Source organism: Panicum virgatum, chromosome 9N, assembly GCF_016808335.1.
Source record: "Panicum virgatum strain AP13 chromosome 9N, P.virgatum_v5, whole genome shotgun sequence".
Taxonomy (NCBI): Eukaryota; Viridiplantae; Streptophyta; class Magnoliopsida; order Poales; family Poaceae; genus Panicum; species Panicum virgatum.
Genome location: NC_053153.1, coordinates 4,659,132 through 4,677,784, shown reverse-complemented (window position 1 = coordinate 4,677,784; position 18,653 = coordinate 4,659,132). Strand labels below are relative to the sequence as shown.

The window sequence follows — 18,653 nt, the reverse complement described above, 5'->3', positions numbered from 1 at the left end:
TTCGTATTTTTATGCTATATAGGATAGAGCCATGGATGATATGGTTTAACAAATTCTTCTATACAATTTTTTATAGTAAATAAAGGCCTTTATAGCTTGTTATATGCAGAAATAGAGAGTTAGATTCATGCATGCATTTCTCATATCATATGCATACGTATAGCAGCCGCAGCGGAGGAGGTTATCTACGAGGTAGTTGCGGAGCCACAGTAGCCGCTAGAGCAAGGCCAGCAGGAGGAGAGGCGTGAGGCCCCGGCCCAAGGCCCAGTTCACCCCAGTGCAGAGCAGCAGCCCGGAAGCAAGCCCCGGTGCATGTCCTATTATTTTAAATTATGATTCACTATATATATATATTTATTTATTACTTGTGTGCATTAAGTTTTAGGAATTATTTGGAACCCTAGTTGTATGATCCTTAGGTTCCCTTGAGTTATACTAGTATGTATAGGACGATAGCGATGCCATGCTTAATAGGTCTCGGTAGAAGTCGGGTGATTTCTTGTCACTCGCGAGATATAGGATTTTATAGAAGTCGAGTAATTGCCGGTTACTCACGAGAGGTATAATTATCAATATATACTTCAGTAATTGAGATATGGAATACAAATGTGGAAATGATGGAAACTTGAGACTGGACGGAGAATGATGGTGATATATAGGTATGGCAGCAGGACATGATTTCTGGGTGTCTTAGCCCCGTCTGTGTCGATTAAGGACCGGTCGTTGTCGGCAGTGCTGATCGGGGATTGAAATGTACTAACCACATGCCGGGAGTAGGAGGTAGTCGAAACCGGTAAGCCTAATACTGCCTTGCATTGAAAGTACAGGAACCCGCACCCAACTCCTAGGGTAGTCGAGTGGCCACGGAGAAATGTGTTGCACGTTTTACTTTTGGCGGTCTCTCGTAGGGCTCGGCTGACTATATGTCGTTGGGCTGGTTCCTGTAGTTCGAGACGGGGAGGGGAATGGTTGGTGCGTGTGGTCCGACGGGGCTTATGCGTGCCGTGTTGGTTAGGTCCACATTGCAAAATTAAATCGGATCGATTCGTCGTGTCTCGCGGATATGAGGGCCTTGATCTCTTTATCGCCTCGTAGAAATGAGTTAGAATATTAGTGATACATGATGGATACTACTTTAAATTAATATTGAATTCTCCACCATGATTGTTTTAGATATGCCAACATTAGTTGATAGTCTATCTATATAAAATATGCGGCTAAAATATTGAAAGTAAAGATCCACCTATAGATGTCTTTATGCAAAACAAACCATTAGCCAGAAAGCCGTGCATGTCTAGATAATGGGCTATGTATACCCATAGTCGGGTAAGTCTTGCTGAGTATTAGTTGCTCAGAATTTGTTGTTTACGCTGTTTCAGACATGGGAGATAACCAAGATTAACATCGGTGAGCTCGATGTGACGTCCTCACGTTTTCGTAGTTGTCGTTTTGTTTTATTGGTTCTCAATCAAATTTCTTCTCTCAGTTTATATTTTCTTCCACTGCTGTCATTTATTTTATTGTATGTAAATTCTAAATTGAAGCTGTTTTGTGAATATTTATGTTGATATCTATGTTGTAAAGTTGGATCATGCTGGTACCGTCTGAACTCACCGTTAAGCGAGACTACTGGTGATGTTTCGATCGGCCTGTGGGTTGGAAACAGACTGTCGGGTTATACTCAATTAAGTTAATGCGTCTGATAAATTCAAATAATAGTCATTATGCTTAATTAAACCATTTAACTTACGATTTTGTCGCACCACCCACCGTGCTCGGATCACGGCGCGGCGCCGGAGCGGAGTCGGTCAGGGCGCGCCCGCAAGGCGCATGGGCTTGCCCCTTTGCTCGTTCCCGTTCCCGTTCCCTGATGGTGCCGCTTCCTTCTCCAGCCCTGCTTGCGAGCTGCGCGCCCGCGACTATCTGAATTTTGTTCATCGTTCTGCTCAGTTTTTTGCTTGGGCTAATCGCCAACCAAACCAACTCAGGAGTCTCAGGCTGTCAGGCATGGGCAATGACGAACAAAATTCACTCACTGGTCCGGCCCATTGGCCTGGGACGGGCTGCAGTGGCTGGCTACTTGGTTATCCTGTCGATTTTTCTGGTGTGCCTTGCGTGAGATTCAGATGAACTCATACACCTTCTGCAACTTGACCTTGTGCAAAAAAGAGAGCTTGGCGTATGAGGAGGTCAGGTGGATCCATCGAGAAAACTCGGGCTCGCTCAGCTGTTACTGATTAAAGATCGAAACGAAACCGGCAGAAAATTGGAGTCTCCACGTGCACGGCTGATCCGGAAAGCTGCTTCTGCTGGTTTATTGGTCACTTCACCTGCGTATGGAAGCCAAGGAACGAGTTCCAATCCAACTTTCGACGAGGGAAAAGTTGCGGATCACCATGACACCATGTGTCCATGTTATGCTGGATCTGGGGACCATGTCAAGTGCATCTCCTACTACGCATCACGGATTTCGATTCAAATCATGTGGATGGCACTAGTATAGTGCAAGAGGCCAAACAATCTCCAAGTTCCAACCCTGCATCCTAAAATGTGCCCATGATGCGACCACATGGTGCCGCACTGACGAAACTGAAGGAACTAACTGTTCACTCGTCAGCTCCATTGACCTGTCTAGCTCCATTGATTTGCATCAGCGGTTCAGCTCACTGTTGTTCGACTAGCTGACTAGCACAAGCTTACATGGCATGAATACAGTCCAGCATCTCACATCAGTATATAATATCCCGAACCTGAAGTATACATGTATATCTCCAGCACAACACTTTCTACTAGTTCCTAGTACCAATTATTTCACCAAGAATAACCCCGACGAACGAACAAACTATAATCTCCAAGAGTGCCCTGCGAAAAATGCCCCAAACCAACCAAAGATGAACAATAACCTGCATATCTAAGTAGTACGCACTAAGTGCACACACAGTCTCTAATGCAGCAGGATCATCAGCTGCGCCAAGAACAGCACGGCGGCGGCGGCGGCCACGCGGCGCGGCCGCCGGTGGCCCGCCGCCGAGGTGGTGGCGATCTGTATGGTGAAGTTGCAGGCGGGCGTGGACGGGTCCGTCTGCGTGGGCCTGGCGAGGCCCTGGAAGTCGCAGGACTGGTCGTCCTGGTCCTTCATCTGGAAGAAGGCGTTGAAGGCGTAGGACGCGTTGCCGTTGCTGTCCATGCCGCCGCACGTCGAGCCGTAGCCCAGCGCCGTGCAGTCGGCGAAGGTGCAGGCGAAGTTGATGTTGTCGGCGAGCTTGTCCATGTTGGGCGACTCGGTGTTGACGACGCACCACGTCCGGGACAGGTACTCCACGCCGCGCGCCGGCACCAGCATCGTGTTCTGGCCCTGCCCCGTCAGGTCCATCGGGAATTTGGGCTGCCCGTCGTACCGGAGGACGCCCCAGTGGCGCTCGAAGTTGCCGGGCGCCACGCTCTTGACGTCCTCGTCGAGGAGGCCGAAGAGGTAGACCTCGATGTACTGGTTGGGCCGGACGGGGGTGCCGGTGTTGGCGGCGAGCCGCTTGAGGAGGCCGCTGTAGAAGCGCTGCGCGTACGCGTTGGTGGCGTGCTTGTCGCCGTCGGTGGGCCAGCCGACCTCGCCGACGACGATGGGCATGTCGCCGTGCCCGGACGCCTTGAGCGCCGCCACCAGGGTGTCGAAGTTGGCGTCGAACACGTTGGTGTAGGACACGCCGTTGTCCACCACGGGCGTCGCGCCGCCGTCGAAGAAGGCGAAGTCCACGGGGAAGTTGTCGTTGAGGAACAGGCTGATGAACGGGTAGATGTTCACGGTGAAGGGCGCGCTGTGGTTGCTCAGGAACTGCACCATCTGCGTCATCAGGTCCGCGATGTCGGGCCGCCACCGCCCCGCCGACGGCACCGGGTTGTCCGCCGGGGACATGTACACGTCGGCGTTGAGAGGGACGGTGGCCTTGATGGTGTCGCCCAGCCCGGCCTCGTCCAGCGCGTTCTGGATGTTCTGCAGCGCCGGGAAGGTCACCTTGTCGAACGTGCCGTTGTACGCCGCCAGGAACGGCTCGTTGCCCACGGCCACGTACCTGCAATGATGCAATGCAAGAAGCTAGCTTTAGCCCACATCATGCCGCCGCGGCGCCATGGATGAGCAGCAGAAGAAAGAAAAGATGTTGCTCACTTGATGGTGACGCCGCCGTCGAAGTTGTAGCGCGAGACGTTGTGCCGTACCCACTCCTTGGCGGTGTCGTAGTCGGTGATCCTGTCAAGCAGGACATTGGGAATGGCGACCATGACCTCGATGCCGCTGCCGGCGAGCGCGCTGAGCGTGCCCTGGTCGGCGTCGAACAGCTTCACCTTCTTGATGCCGTTGTCCTTGAGCATCTGCACCACGACCTTGGGCGACAGGGGGTGCGTCGCCTGCGTGCCCCAGTTCATCCCCAGCGCGTCCACCGTCGCGACGCCGGACCACGACGCCGCCGCCATTGCCGCCAGCAAGCAGAGCCACGGGCGCACCGCGGCTAGATTCGCCATCCCGGCGCGCTGATCGGAGCCTGCGAAGATCTCAACAGCTCTGAACTCCCAGCAACCAATCGACTGGAGCAGGAGAGACCAATGCAATCAGGCTAAGGAAGCTTCAAGATTTATTGCTTCCACAAGTCCAAACAAAGAAAGCTTTAAATTTGCGGCGAAGAGAGATGCAAGATCGATGAGAATCGATCGGGAAGGGAGCTTGTATAGACAGACAGGACGGCGAGACGCCGCTCCAAGGAAACGGAGATGGAGGAGCCAAGGCAGGACACGAAACACGGTTTCCTCCAGCTCGAGGTCTCCGACCTCCACCCACCCGATCCGTGTGACGGAAACACGGGAAAGGAAGAAGAGAGATGTTCACATGCGAGTGAGTGCTGGAAAATCCCACGGACCAAATAAGGAAGATGGGGCCGGGGAGTTGGACGGCGACCGCAATCAAGACGCGGCGGATGAGGAGAACCGTGAAAGGGACGGATCCGAAAAGCGAAGAGAACTTTTGAATCGAGGGGGAGAGAGAGGACAGCAGAGGCAGCAGAGGAGGAGGATACTACTAGTACACGGGACCCAGATGATCCAGAGCAGGGATCAGAATCCCGGGTCCGCCACCGCCGAGCGGTGGGGGACGTGGGACGGTGGGAGGGAGCTCTCCTCCTCGCCGGGACGCGGTGGAGCGACGTGACGCCAGCGGCGACGGGCGGGTGGATCGCGATGCAGAGGAGGCGGAGGAGGTGGGGGGAGTGGTGGTAGTGGGCGGCGAGGCGAAGGCGACAGGCGAGGGCGGTTTGGTCATCTCGGCGCGCGAGCGTTTCGGCGCGGGGGGACGGGGGAGGAGGACGACGTGGCACGCGGTTCCCGGGTTGACTCGTGGAGCCCACGTGGGGGGGCGGGGCGGCGCCTGCGCTGCTGCTGTGCCTGCCGCCTGCGCCGGGCCTCCCGGACAGACACGCTGTCCGGTGTACGGAGCAAAAGATAGCGTGCAAATCGCATAGGGGAAAAAAGGAAGTAGCGTGGATGCTAAAAAGTTTCTGAACCTTTTTTAGATCCATTCTAAATACCTTTTGTATGTAATCCTAGTGATTCGTCAAATCGGATTCAATTTCAAGCAAGAAACGAATTGAACTGAAAAAAAAAACAGAGAGAGAAGAAAATAGGGGACAGGCGTATCATGGGACAGCCCGAGGCCCCAAACGGCCGGTGATGTGCCGGATTCCACCACCGTCCTTCCAGCCCAGTCCACAGTCCAGTCCAGGCTCCGGGCGATTCGCCCGTTGCATTAGCCCAATTACCAAAACGCCCACCCCCGATTCAAATCGCCCGCCGGACACGCCGCCTCCGGTGGATGCGTGCCGCACATGCCCTCCACGCTGCCGCGTCGTGTCATGCCCCCACTGGAGGAGAGCAGACGCCGCAGACAAACCAAGGCGCTGTTTGGTTAAGTAGCACAAGTACCTCAAAAAATTTGATCAATAATTAAGAATATTAAATAAAGACAATTTATAAAACTAACTCCACAACTCTGCGCTATTTCGCGAGACGAATGTAATGAGACCTTTGACCGCGCGATTAGAGGATGGTTACTGTAGCATCACTATGGCCAATCATCGATTAATTACTGTCATTAGATTCGCCGTGAAAAATTACACCCATCCGTGAAAAAGTTTTGCAAATAAATTTCATTTAGTATTCCATGTATGTGAGATTTTTTTCTAGAGTATCGTGTGGGATAGCTTTGATAAGGAAACCAAACAGGGTCAAATCACCAGCGATCTGGCGCACCGCCGGGTTGCCGCCGTCGATGCGTGGCGCCTTCCGCCTTCCGGTCACCCGGCGCGTAGCCTATCTAGCTACTAAGCTACCTCTAGTCGAGCTCGTAGTCGTAGCTGCGGCCTGCGGCCTGTGACGTTTTTGTTTTTTTTTTGATCAGGCGGCCTGTGACGTTTTTTTTTTGTGATCAGGCGGCCTGTGACGGTTGCTCCGGTGGAGTTGTTGGGGGTGGCGGATTATGATTATGGGTTTGCACTTCACTGCGTTGCGGATCAGTACCAGGTGGCAGGGTCATGCGAGTGCTCAAGTGATCAACCACTCATCATCACGCGCTTTTGGGTTCGAAAAATGACGCGTCTCTCCGGGAAACGATCATTGGCTGTGTTTGGTTGCCGCGATGAATTTTTTTTCAAAAAAAAAGACGAATGCATGCATGATATATTAAATGAAGTTTATTTGTGAAACTTTTTTACGGATGTATATAACTTTTCGAGACGAATCTAATGAGCCAAGTTCACCATGATTGGCTACAGTGTTGCTACAGTAACGGCGCCTAATCATCTTCTAATCGTACGGTCAAATGTCTCATTAGCTACAGTACTGCTACGGTATCATAGTTGTGGAGGTGGTTTTATAATTAGACTTCATTTAATATTTCTAATTAGTGGTCATAGGGCCGAAAAATTTTCATAAAAACTTTTTCAGGCCTGTCGGATATCACAATTAGAGACACCCTAATCGGGGTACTAAGACCGCTTTTAAAAACACAAACACCTGTTAAGCCAACTAGTCCCACGGCCTCCTTCCAATCTGGAAGGAAGGAAAGGACTCAATGAAGCCTAGCACGCGGTCCATTCACATCCCCCTCGAACCCGCGGAACGATCTCCGCCTCGCTCGAGGGTCCCTCCCGGGCCCGCTGGACAATCTCCGCCTCGCTCGAGGGTAGCGGATCTACCCTCGAGCGGGTGACTCATTTTCCGCCTCGCTCGAGGGCTCCCTTCGGTACCCTCGATCACGCAACGCACCTCCGCCTCGCTCGAGGGTAGCGGATCTACCTTCGAGCGGTGACTCATCTCCGCCTCGCCGTCTCTCAGCACAAGGGACAAACGGCCCCGCCGCCCAACCACTCGCCGTACGAAGGCATTGAAAGCCAGCCACTCTGCCACGGCTCAAAGGACAAGCGGCGTCAGGCCACCACTGCCACAGTGGATGTGACCGGGGTCCCATCCGCTGACTTCGGTCACCGCTCCGCCATCCAGAAGGCTGTAGCGGCACTGTGGGACATGCAACGCGAGACAAGACGGGCCCGGCACGGCCCCCGTTCCTGTTCTGCCGACACCGACCATCCGGACTCACCTCCCACTGGGGAAGGGGTCCGGTAACGTAACGTGTCCTCCCAAACGGAGCGCTCAGCATACACGGACGGGCCCCGGACCTCCACGTGTCCCCCGGACCTTCTAGTGCGCACGACCGCACTCCGACCAGGGGGTCCGGGGCCGTCCCGCGCCATTTCTACCGCCGGGACACTACTGGACGACCGGCGTCATCTTCGCTGTACCAAGGACGAAATCCGGGACGACAGCGACGCACGCCGCCTTCGCACAGTGTACTTCCTACAGTGTCCGACCACTGTACCCCACGATTCAGGGGAGGACGGCGACTTCCATGCCCCACTCATGTACGCCGCCCCTCCTTGTGACTATAAAAGAAGGAGGCGGGCTCCTCTTAGCTCTCTCTGGACTCTAGTCTGCTTGGTCTCTCTGGTTTCTCTCTTCAAGAGGACGTTCAGGGACTACTGAGCACCCATCTCAACCGACTCCACTCCTAGCTGAGACTTGGGAGCTTCTCTCCCTCTCTCGCCTTGCTTGTACCCCCTACTACAAGCACTCCGGGTGCAAGATAATACAGTGCCCTCGCACACCCCTTTGCTGGACGTACGGTTCCGCGGCCGGAACCAGAATAAACCGTGTGTTACTGTGTTGCCTCTTGCATCATCATCTGGGACGAGAAAACACGCAGTATTTACTAGTTGGGATCCGGACCCTGGGTCGGGACACCGACAAGGCCTAGCCAAACACGGCCATTTTCAGATTGATTGTTGTGGTCGGCGGCCACGCTCCTCGCCTCCTTTTTGTTGCTTCGTTACGTGTCTTTCAGAGAGGAATGGAAGCGGCAAAGTCTTGTCCTTGTGCACCTGGTCCCATGCTCCTGTCATGTGATTGGAACTTTTTTATTAAAAAACAGAGAAGCAAAGCTCCATCATGATTTCGAAATTATCATGAGCTGGAGCTTTCAGCTTGTGCCGTTGTGCATTGTGGCTTCAGCATCACGTCACGTATAAATAAAACGTCAGAGGGGAAAATCAACCATCAGGACTCAGGAGCTCTTCGTTTGTGCGGTGTGGTTATACAGCATTACGTAAAAAAAGAAAAGTTATTCACAAAGTCACGAAGCTAAAAAATACTTGCACCAGCCGGGAATCGAACCCGGGTCTGTACCGTGGCAGGGTACTATTCTACCACTAGACCACTGGTGCTTTGATGAGCGCTCTGTTCATTCACTCTTACTTGACATGAACAACACTGCGGCAGCTTCGCCTACCACTGTTTCTGTCAGGATAACTGATCATATCTTCCTGGATCTGCCTTTAATGCTGCTGCTAAGTTTGCTAAAGGCAACGGCATGAATGCTTCAGTGCCTAAAAATGGGGACTGTTGTTTCAGTACTAATGCACTCACAAAAGTAGAGGCGGCTTTTAGTTCTCAAATTTGTTTGTACAGTACCTGTCAATTCAAGTTTTCAAACATATACATGGAACATTAAATGTAGTTAAAAAATAACTAATTACACAGTTTAACTGATTCACACGAGATGAATCTAATGATGTTAATTAATTTATAATTAGATATTATTTGTCAAGTAACAATAAAATATGCTACAGTACCCAAATCCAATTTTTTTCACCAGCTAAACACCCCCTAAACAAGCCACTACTACGTGGAACCATAAAATTACCACATCGTTCATGCGTGCTTTTGTTTGACGAAGTCCTTGTTATGCACAGACGCTTGCTAACTGCCAATGACTACCCCCAACCCCAACTTGAATAACGCTGCTTGTTCCAGGTCCAACAGACTGACTATTTTACTAATACTTACAAAAGCTCTTGTAACCTGAAATAAATTAACCTTTAGCCATGAAGCCAAGTTTGTGGTAAGCAAATTACAAATCAAGAGCATCTCAAAAAAAAAAAACAAGTCCTTGCAAAAATGGGCTCCCTTGTGTGGTTTACCCCATCGACAACATCCCATCAAACCAAGCCCACGGCCCACATCTTGTCGCGCGCCCAGGCCCGGCACCAGCTCCACGGACATGTGGACCACACCCGTCAGAAAAGATAGGCGAGGAGCCCGGCAAAAACCCTCGTCTCCCAGCGGCGGAGTCCCGCCCCCACCCCACCAGTCCCGAGTTCCCGCCACTCCCCTCCATTCCCCTCCCAATCCAATCCCCAAATCTCTCTACCTCTCCACCCTCTCTAGCAGCGAGGCGAGGCGGGGAAGAAGAGGGAGCAGCGAGGATGCTGTGGGTGGACAAGTACCGGCCCAAGACCCTAGACAAGGTCACCGTCCACGACCAGGTCGCGCAGAACCTCAGGAAGCTCGTAAGCCCCCGTGATCTGCGCTTCTTCGGGTTAATCTAGGGTTTCGCCCGATGTTTTGCTGTTCTAATCATGTGTCGTTTGGTTTTGGTCAGGTTTCGGAGCAGGATTGTCCGCACTTGCTGTTCTATGGGCCGTCGGGGTCCGGGAAGAAAACCCTAATCCTGGCGCTTATCAAGCAGATGTTCGGCGCCGGCGCGGAGAAGGTGCATTTTCTTAATATAAATTTATTTGGGGGTCTCCACTTTGTTGTTTAGATTTTTCTATGTTGAGGCCGTCGTTTGGTGTTGACGTTTCCGTGTTCTGGTTGCTCGGTTGCAGGTTAGGATGGAGAACAAAACATGGAAGATCGATGTGAGCCCTACCTTTTAATTGCCTAAGCTTTGTTCTTATTTATTATTTACACTTCAACAAATTCTGATGATGCGCTGAGGACTTCACGATATGCTAGTGTACAAATAATAGTAATATCTCTTAGTCGAAGGTATTAGTGTCATGTAAGATGTAGATGAATCCCCTTCTATATGATTGTGATGGTCACAGCACCATGATATGAAAGTACTGCAATTCATATGTTCTTTTGGGGTTAGGCCGTAGTCTGATGTGTAAAATGGTTGGTACGTCATGGTTTCAATGTATTAGGCTTTATTGACAAGTTGGATTAGCTATGAATTTGTTTGGAGTCTGAGTTGCTATTTCCTCTTCAGACCGGAACAAGAACACTTGAGATAGAGTTGGCGATGTTGTCGAGTGCTCATCATGTGGAAATGAACCCCAGTGATGCAGGCTTTCAGGACAGGTATGTTGTCCAGGAGGTCATCAAAGAGATGGCGAAGAATAGGCCAATCGATGCCAAAGGCAAGAGAGCATTTAAAGGTTGGTGTTCTATCATGCCGTACCGTGTCTATGTTCCTCCTAGTTCTTTGTTGGCTATTAAAGTAGGTGCTGCTACGTTTTTTTCTTGATATTCAGTGTTATTATGCATGATTTGACAAGCATGCAGTTGCCTCACATGATGCTAATAGGTTTGCTTATTAGCCTTGAACTAATGATATTTTCATCATGATTGTAAACCTTAAGTAGCATAAGTTGGATATACCTCAGACATGAGCATGCATCTTTTTTAGGTTTAACGTATAGGTCCTATTAACAGGAACTTAACAAGGTTCATCTGAACTTGCAGTCCTTGTGTTAAATGAAGTTGACAAACTCTCACGAGAAGCCCAGCATTCCCTCCGTAGGACTATGGAGAAGTATAGCGCATCATGCAGACTGATCCTGTGCTGTAACAGCTCATCAAAAGTCACAGAGGCTGTAAGATCCCGTTGCTTAAATGTGCGAGTGAATGCTCCTAGTGAAGATCAGGTTGGTGATAGATGCTTCAAACTTTCAATTTTCATGTGATCTTACTTGTATTGCCTCAGCATCTTGGCTGTTCATTGACACTACATGCCATATGGGTGTTCAAAAGCAATTTTGACATTCCTTAATGTGCTCATCCCTCGAGCTCAAAATGTACTATGAAAATTGAAAATACTAAAGTATGAACACCTTTCTTCATTTCACAGATTATCCAAGTTCTAGAGTTTATTGGGAAGAAAGAAAACCTGCAGCTTCCAGCTGGATTTGCTGCTCGTATTGCTGCACAATCAAACCGCAATCTGAGACGGGCAATACTGTTTTTTGAGACTTGCAAAGTGCAACAGTAAGCACTTGAGCTTATTTGGCGTTCAGTTCCATTACTTGTCTGCTTTTGTACTTATTTCAATCTCTACCCCTTGCCAGCACTTACTATTATCATGTTCTTTTCTGCTTTCAGATACCCATTTACATCAAATCAAGTCGCACCTCCTCTTGACTGGGAGCAATATGTGTCTGAAATATCAACTGATATTCTGACAGAACAAAGCCCTAAAAGGTTCCAACTTCTGTTGAAAGTACTTCAGGCTTAACAATTCTTGTTGCATGTTTTTATTCCTTGTCTTAAACTGAGGATTTCCGCTGCAGTATTGCTTTAGTTTACATTTGTTCTACGATGCCATGCCTAATTTTTGCTGAAAATACAAGGCATATCAATGATAGGAATGCAAGTGAGTGCATGGCTAGACTTGGTGCATGCTTCTCGGACATAGAAAAGCTCAAGTTTTTATTATCTTAGGTAATTTTTGTTTGGAGTTTGTGATAGACTCGTGTCATTAGTATCAGTGTTGAAAGTAGTGATGGGTGCCATATTGTTTTTTTTTTTGAAAAGAAGGCAGGAGCGCTGCCATATCATATAAGGAGAGAAATTTCAGATCTTACAAATAGATGATTACATAAAAGGATTGAACTCAGAACACAAAGCGAGAAAGAAATCATGGAAAAAAACTAAGAAACAACCGGGGCGCCACACGCTTGAAAGCGTAAGTTGGCCTCCTCCTTAACCAGCTGCAACACGGTCAGTGGCTGGACCTCCCTGGCTTCAAAAATTCTCCTGTTCCTCTCCTTCCAAAGGTTCCAAACAGTGTACATGATCACCGCTGCCTTAGTTCGTCGTTGATCCTTTGGCATATTTTGCAGTGACTGAAACCACCAGTCCTCAATGTTTGCCATATTGGTGGATGCTCTTATAGCTTTGATACTAGTTTGCTTTTGGATACTGATATAGTGATACTATATCCTGGACAACTCTTTTGACGCATCATACAAGCGGTTATAACTATAATTTTCTGGTATATAGTTTCCTTTCAAGTTCCTTAACTAACTTTTCATGCTTCCTGTCAGTGCATATTTGTCTTGCAGCCTCCAACAACTACATGGGAAGATTTTTAAATCTAATAATAATATCATAAATACTGATTGCAAGCAGCTAAATATGATGTGATTACTTGTCTCTTAAATTTTATTTTTTTTTACAATATCGAGGGAAATATAGATTTGAGAAAGTTCCCCTTTCGAATGAGTGCAATTTTATTGTGGACAGCCATTTGTTGAAATTTTGTATCACACTGAATAGTGATGGGCACAAGTGCCTTATTCTTTGATTTGACTCTGAACATTTCAGGCTATATGCTGTACGCCAGAAATTCTATGAATTACTTGTCAATTGTATCCCACCTGAAAGTATTTTGAAGGTGATTTGATGCTTCTATCACAGCTTTATTCGTTCTCCCATGCTATTCCATATCATGCAGGCTGAACTTCCTTGACTACTGCAGAAGTTACTGGCGGAATTACTTAAGAAGTTAGACGCTGATCTGAAGCACGAAATCTGTCACTGGGCTGCACACTATGTGAGTAAACAATTTGGAAACAATTTCTCCCAATTGATTTAGTTCCATGACACCCCTAGTTTGGCAAATAAACAGAAATTAGAGGGCATAACCTATTGAAGCTGTTTTTGATGTGGTGCTTTTGCTATCTCATAAATCTAACTTGTAGGGCCTTATGTTTGCAGGAGCACAAGATGCGCCTTGGGTCAAAAGCCATTTTTCACCTAGAAGGTAATTCTCTTGCCCCTTCTATTAAGTGCTTATTATTATGCTTATTGGTTGCTTGTATATGGCCACTCCTGATCAGTCTTGTTGGTATCATTGTTTTTAGCCCCATCATTTATTACCTTAATGTGAATATGCCATGACTGAAACACAGCGAAAGCATGCTTTTTCGTGTATAAATTGGTTTAGACATGTATAGCTTTCACTTAGATTGTTCTTTATATTATTTTTGTTTTAGGAGTGATGATAGCAGTCATACTTATTTGGTCCGTCTCCTTGTACAACCCATTTGCAGCGTTCGTGGCAAAGTTCATGAGCATTTACAAGGAGTTCCTGGTGGCTTCATTTGGTTGAGCAAAATCCGAAGCGTTAGGTTGTTTCCGACGAAGCCCCATCGTCTGGGGCCTTGTCGGTGTAGTTTGTTCGTACCAAACTCTGGACGATTAGCTACATCCAGTCTGTTTAAACCACCACGAATGTCATTCAGGTTCCGTGGTTACATCTCTTCAGTATTTACTTGCACGTTGAGGGATGGCATCGAAGTCTCAATTCACTTAGCTGCCACATGTTACTCAACGCCTGTACACCATTATTTGTGCATGTGCGATACTCAGAAGCAAAAGCCTGTCAACCGAACCAAAGATTGATTATATAAAAAGGCACAGACGTACGAGGGTGGCAACAAGCAAGATGCTAATTATATTATTTCAAGCGTTGTCACAAATCACATGGCTGTTCGGTACCCTGTCCACATTTACACTACAGCAGCTTTGATTACACAGGTCAGTTGATCACGGTTTCACGGCGGCGAGCCGGTGATGCCTCAGCTCAGACCCTCGGCCTCACCCTGCGGCCGCTGGTGTCGCCACCGTCCGAGAGCTGCGCCCATACACTGTGGCTTTTCCCACCGCTGATGCATTGCTCCTCGCATCCGGCAACCGTTCGCAGTATCTCTGACTGCAGCGATGGGCAATTGTCTTTGAGGCAATCGAACCCCTCAGTCCGGATCACAGCTGCAGATACATAAGTGCATCTGGAGTGTTATACAGCTCAAATTTATGTGGGCACCACCGAACAGCAAACAATGAAACATGAAAATAAGGTACACAAATTACTAAATAGTAATGCTCTACCCAAAAAAGATACTAATGCCACTAAAGTTTGAGATGGAAGAATTATATGATGCTCAGTATGACAATGGTCAAGCAAGAAATGACTGAAATCCAGATACTGTCATGACTGGTAAAGTGGCAATCCAGCAACCACAACCACAATCAGTGGCTCAATGCCATCTATCGCACTTTGCAGCTATGCGGATAATAAGGCATCTTATCAATACCATATGTGCCGATTTTATAGGCATGGGAACACACTGCGGGCATTTGACCTCCATGCCATGCCATGCCTTAGACCAACTGGGAATTGTCTGACATCTAAACAAGAAAACACCTAACACATACTCATTTTATTTATATATTTATAGAATAAAAAACCAAGTATTGCAGAGCCCGTTTGTGATTATGTCAAGCTACAAATCACAGATCAAACTTTTATTGCAATTGTCAATCAGGAATATATCTATGTATGATGCATGAATCCACGAAGGTTGAAAAAGATTTTTATGTTAAGTCTTATTACCTGAAAGATTTTCAGCAGCAAATTTGAGGCAAACAGATTTAAGCTCCATAGCATGGTGCTGGTCAGCCAATGCTAGAGTAGTTGCCACAGAGTTTACAGAAATCTGCTTGCACAAGTAAGACTCACACAACAATCTTAGCCTTGGCAACTCATATTTGTCTGCTGCAGCCATTAACTTTCCAGCTAAAGTATCAAATATAGAGCAGTCAGAGCTTGATGCAGATAACTCGTCATCATTAACAAGATTGTCCCTGTAGATAAAATGAAGCACAGCCTGCAACAGAGAATATTTGCACAGATGAATACAAAATCCCAAAGTTTGTTCAACAATGAAATGGGGTATGAGGCCACAGAAATAGAAACATACCTTGAACACTTTAGGATCCATGTCATCAATGACAATCTCTTTGATTTCATTACTCCCATCAGCTTCATTCTTTTCTTCATCTGATTCATGATCGAAAAACTCTGACCTAAAAAAGGAAGATCGGGCAGCCAATACCAACTTGTGGGCATGAAACTCCTCTCCTGCTACTCTAAAAATAACATCTACACCTTCCTGAGTGTCCAAAAGCGTTCCAAAATGATAACCTATGTCAGACTCTGGAACCTCTATCGCGTGTGGTCTAGAATAATCCATAGTTGATACTACAACACCCACAGTACAGTTTATCTTCAAGCAATCATCTTTAAGAAAATCTGATGTCTCAAGAGCAGTGCGCCGAAAGAACCTTTTATAGCCCCTGAAAATTGAAATCAGGATTAAAAAAAATAAGGGTCTTTTTTGATAGCAAACTTGTCAAATACAGAAAGTAAGTCAAACAACCAGACACATTTCATCAACAACTAAACAATCTGGAAGTGATATATGTATGCATGCTATTCACGAATTAGTTGAGTACAAATAAGCAGCCAAAATGGATGGTTTAATTAAGGATGGAAACGGATTCAGATATCTCGGATATCCGTTTTCTTGTTTCCTTCCTGTTTCCACCTCCTAGGATGGAAACAGATCTGATACGCATGGAAGCGGATTCGGATATCTCAGATATCCATTTTCCTGTTTTCTTACTATTTCCGTCCCTAGGTTTAATATACTGCATTTCCGTCCCTAGGTTTAATATACTGGCAAGGTTGCACGTCATCTGTGAGGGTCAATTGGTCATCGTAGTCACCCTTAAGGTTCAATAACTGTGCTAGATCACAAGATGAAACCCCAGAAAACCAACACAAGTTATTCTAGCAGACAGAGGGTGCAGGGAAGTTTCCCCTTAATTGATTGTTGAGCTCACATGTATGCATATCAGTTAATAGAAACTCCACTTTAACCAAAAGTATCAGACAAGATAAACCTTCCCACAATCCTTAACCAGAAGTATCAGAGAAGACAAACCTCCCCACAATTCATTATCAGATACAGATGCTATAGTCACCTTAACCAAAAGTATCAGAGAAGACAAACCTTCCTATCAATTCATTCGCTCCAAGATATTATTGTACGTTAACTAGTACAAACTGAAGCTGATCAACTTTAGACATTCTAACTAATGTGGAAACTGAAACTAATTGACACATTTGGAACATTAATCAACAATGCAAAGCATAGAGAAACAAGCTAGATATCTCCAAAATTTTGCTAAGTACCATAACTAGAAAGCTGGACCAACATTAAGTAGTAAGTACTCCATAGAAAATAGAAAGTTAAATTAAATATCCACACTGGACAGCATGTTCCATAACAGACTTCTCTACAGTTAGATAACCAAGCAGCATAAATACCATTAACATGGAGTAGAAATAATGATATGTCTATAGGAAGCACAGTCCAGATTCTTCATGGGAAAATTTGGCACATTTTTTCTATTATTAAGACAAGAATTCAAACAAATGGCACTCCAAATGGAATTTGTTTGATACCACATCACTAATTTTGGAATAAGCAGATTAAGCACTAAACATTTCAATGGATTGAGCACTAGTGAATACTCCCTCCTTCCACATTTGTAGGGCGGGTGAGCAAAATCAGCTTTTCTACAAATAAAAGGCGCAGCCTCGGAATAGCCTCGGTCACCCAGCAGCCCTCGCCTCGGTAACCCATAAAATTAAGCGTAGAACCTTGAATGCCCAATAGGGATAGGATTCAAGGGGGCGCTGCATGCCTTCATGCAAATCTCGTGCAGCGTGGCATAGCTGCATAGGATGGGAGTAAATGCTAGCTCATGACCTAGCTACTGCCTTGGTCTCTGGAGTAGGAGCTCATCCGCCCTACAAACGGGGAAGGAGGGAGTAGTTCTTAACGCAAATAGGGAAACAACAGAATCAGACTGTAATCAACAGTTTAACACATTGCATGTCTCTGTAGGATCACAGTCGTACCACAACGGACGAATAGGCCCACATCTCAACTGAATCACATCTAGGTACTATATAATCACCAATTCGTCTCGTAGTGTTGATTGGCAAACTCATGTGCAGTATAAAAGGCTGGGGGCAATACAACACGTAATGGAGACTAATTAGTAATTACAGAAAGTAGCTTCCCACAACCACCAGCTGCTTTCAAATCAAACTAATTAAGAAAGTAATGGGAGTAAGGGCCCCTGTGACCAATCTAGCCACTCAGTGTAAACCTAAGAGCTCATAACTCAACACAAGGAGGCGGCGAGAGATAGGGAGACATTATCCTAGATCATTACCACATGGATCCGCGGTACTTGAGGGTGTATGGCCCAGACTCGAGGGAGCGGTCGAAGTGGGAGTGCACCTTGTGCTTGCCCTTGCCGCTCTGGTCGAGGAGCGTGAGCTCGAAGAGCGCGCGCACGTCGGTGCCCTCGGACGCGAGGGCGATGAAGACGGAGACGTAGGCGGAGTTGTCCTCGGGGTTCTTCCCGTCGGGGTAGAAGTAGATCGCCCACTGGTACCCGCCCACCGTGAAGGTTTCGCTGGCGATGTGCTTCCCCACGCCCATGCCCTTGGCGAGCGAGTACCCCTGGATCACGAACCGGTGCGACCCGTTCACCGTCTGCGTCACGGACCGCGAGCTCGTCGGGGACGCCGCCATGTCCCGCGCCCGGTCGCCCGACGCCGCGGCGTGGTGCGGAGGGGAGGCCTCGCCCCCGCCGCCGGGGCCGGCGTCTTCGTCCTCCATGCTGGGGGGTGGGGGAGCGAGAAGCTAGGGTTTGGGGTGGGGAGGCTCCTCGGCGAGGTCGGGAAGGGGACGGAACGGGTGGTGAGTTCGGGATTGGGGATTTGGTTGGGAGTTGGGTACGCGATGCTGTATTGTACAGTACGGGAGAGATGAGGGGGGGGGGGGGGGGGGGGGGGGGGGGGTGGAAGAGGGTTGCCCGAGTGGAGGCGTTGCGCTTGCAGGACAGCAGGAGAGGGATGGAGGGGGAAGGTGAAAGGTGATCAAGAGCAGTTTGGAATGGTCTAGCTGTCGTGTGGCCCCACTTGTGTTTCAAATTTGACCATCAAACGCCAGAACTACTGTTCAAATTCATGTTGGTCTCTTCTAATTTCGGATTAGTTTACAACGATTCAACGTAATGGAGTAGAGTACACGTGAACAGAACTTGCGAGGCGTGTGGATCAGGGTCGCAGA

General features: G+C 47.9%; 3 protein-coding genes and 1 non-coding gene across 7 annotated transcripts; 1 reads left to right on the top strand and 3 right to left on the bottom strand.

The window, feature by feature from the left end:
- Nucleotides 1-2,657: 2,657 nt before the first annotated feature.
- Nucleotides 2,658-5,280, bottom strand: LOC120692378 (glucan endo-1,3-beta-glucosidase 8-like). Its single transcript, XM_039975645.1, has 2 exons — nt 4,163-5,280; nt 2,658-4,067 (listed from the first exon to the last, which is right to left on the bottom strand). The coding sequence occupies exons 1-2, from the start codon at nt 4,513-4,515 to the stop codon at nt 2,945-2,947; spliced, it is 1,476 nt and encodes a 491-aa protein (XP_039831579.1). The 5' UTR covers nt 4,516-5,280; the 3' UTR covers nt 2,658-2,944.
- A 3,465-nt stretch (nt 5,281-8,745) lies between these two features.
- TRNAG-GCC lies at nt 8,746-8,816 on the bottom strand. The gene has a single exon. It is a non-coding gene; the product is annotated as a tRNA-Gly (tRNA).
- An 887-nt stretch (nt 8,817-9,703) lies between these two features.
- On the top strand, nt 9,704-14,119 carry LOC120691112 (replication factor C subunit 5). Of its 2 annotated transcripts, XM_039974083.1 has the most exons (11): nt 9,705-9,941; nt 10,034-10,144; nt 10,260-10,292; nt 10,646-10,814; nt 11,122-11,303; nt 11,507-11,643; nt 11,758-11,856; nt 12,982-13,051; nt 13,136-13,210; nt 13,375-13,420; nt 13,710-14,119. In XM_039974083.1, the coding sequence occupies exons 1-11, from the start codon at nt 9,858-9,860 to the stop codon at nt 13,766-13,768; spliced, it is 1,065 nt and encodes a 354-aa protein (XP_039830017.1). In that variant the 5' UTR covers nt 9,705-9,857; the 3' UTR covers nt 13,769-14,119. The 2 variants fall into 2 exon arrangements, 1 of the variants encoding a protein (XP_039830017.1); XR_005682103.1 differs by lacking the exon at nt 12,982-13,051 and having other exon boundaries at nt 9,704-9,941; nt 13,112-13,210; nt 13,710-13,971.
- LOC120691110 (BTB/POZ and MATH domain-containing protein 5-like) lies at nt 14,083-18,348 on the bottom strand. 3 transcript variants are annotated; one of them, XM_039974082.1, is made up of 4 exons: nt 17,749-18,343; nt 15,420-15,795; nt 15,053-15,326; nt 14,083-14,447 (listed from the first exon to the last, which is right to left on the bottom strand). In XM_039974082.1, exons 1-4 carry the CDS (start codon nt 18,198-18,200, stop codon nt 14,422-14,424), a joined length of 1,128 nt encoding a protein of 375 aa, XP_039830016.1. In that variant the 5' UTR covers nt 18,201-18,343; the 3' UTR covers nt 14,083-14,421. The 3 variants fall into 3 exon arrangements, with proteins under 3 accessions (XP_039830016.1, XP_039830015.1, XP_039830014.1); XM_039974081.1 differs by having other exon boundaries at nt 14,091-14,427; nt 17,749-18,346; XM_039974080.1 differs by having other exon boundaries at nt 14,091-14,427; nt 15,053-15,795; nt 17,749-18,348.
- Between the last annotated feature and the right edge of the window lie 305 nt (nt 18,349-18,653).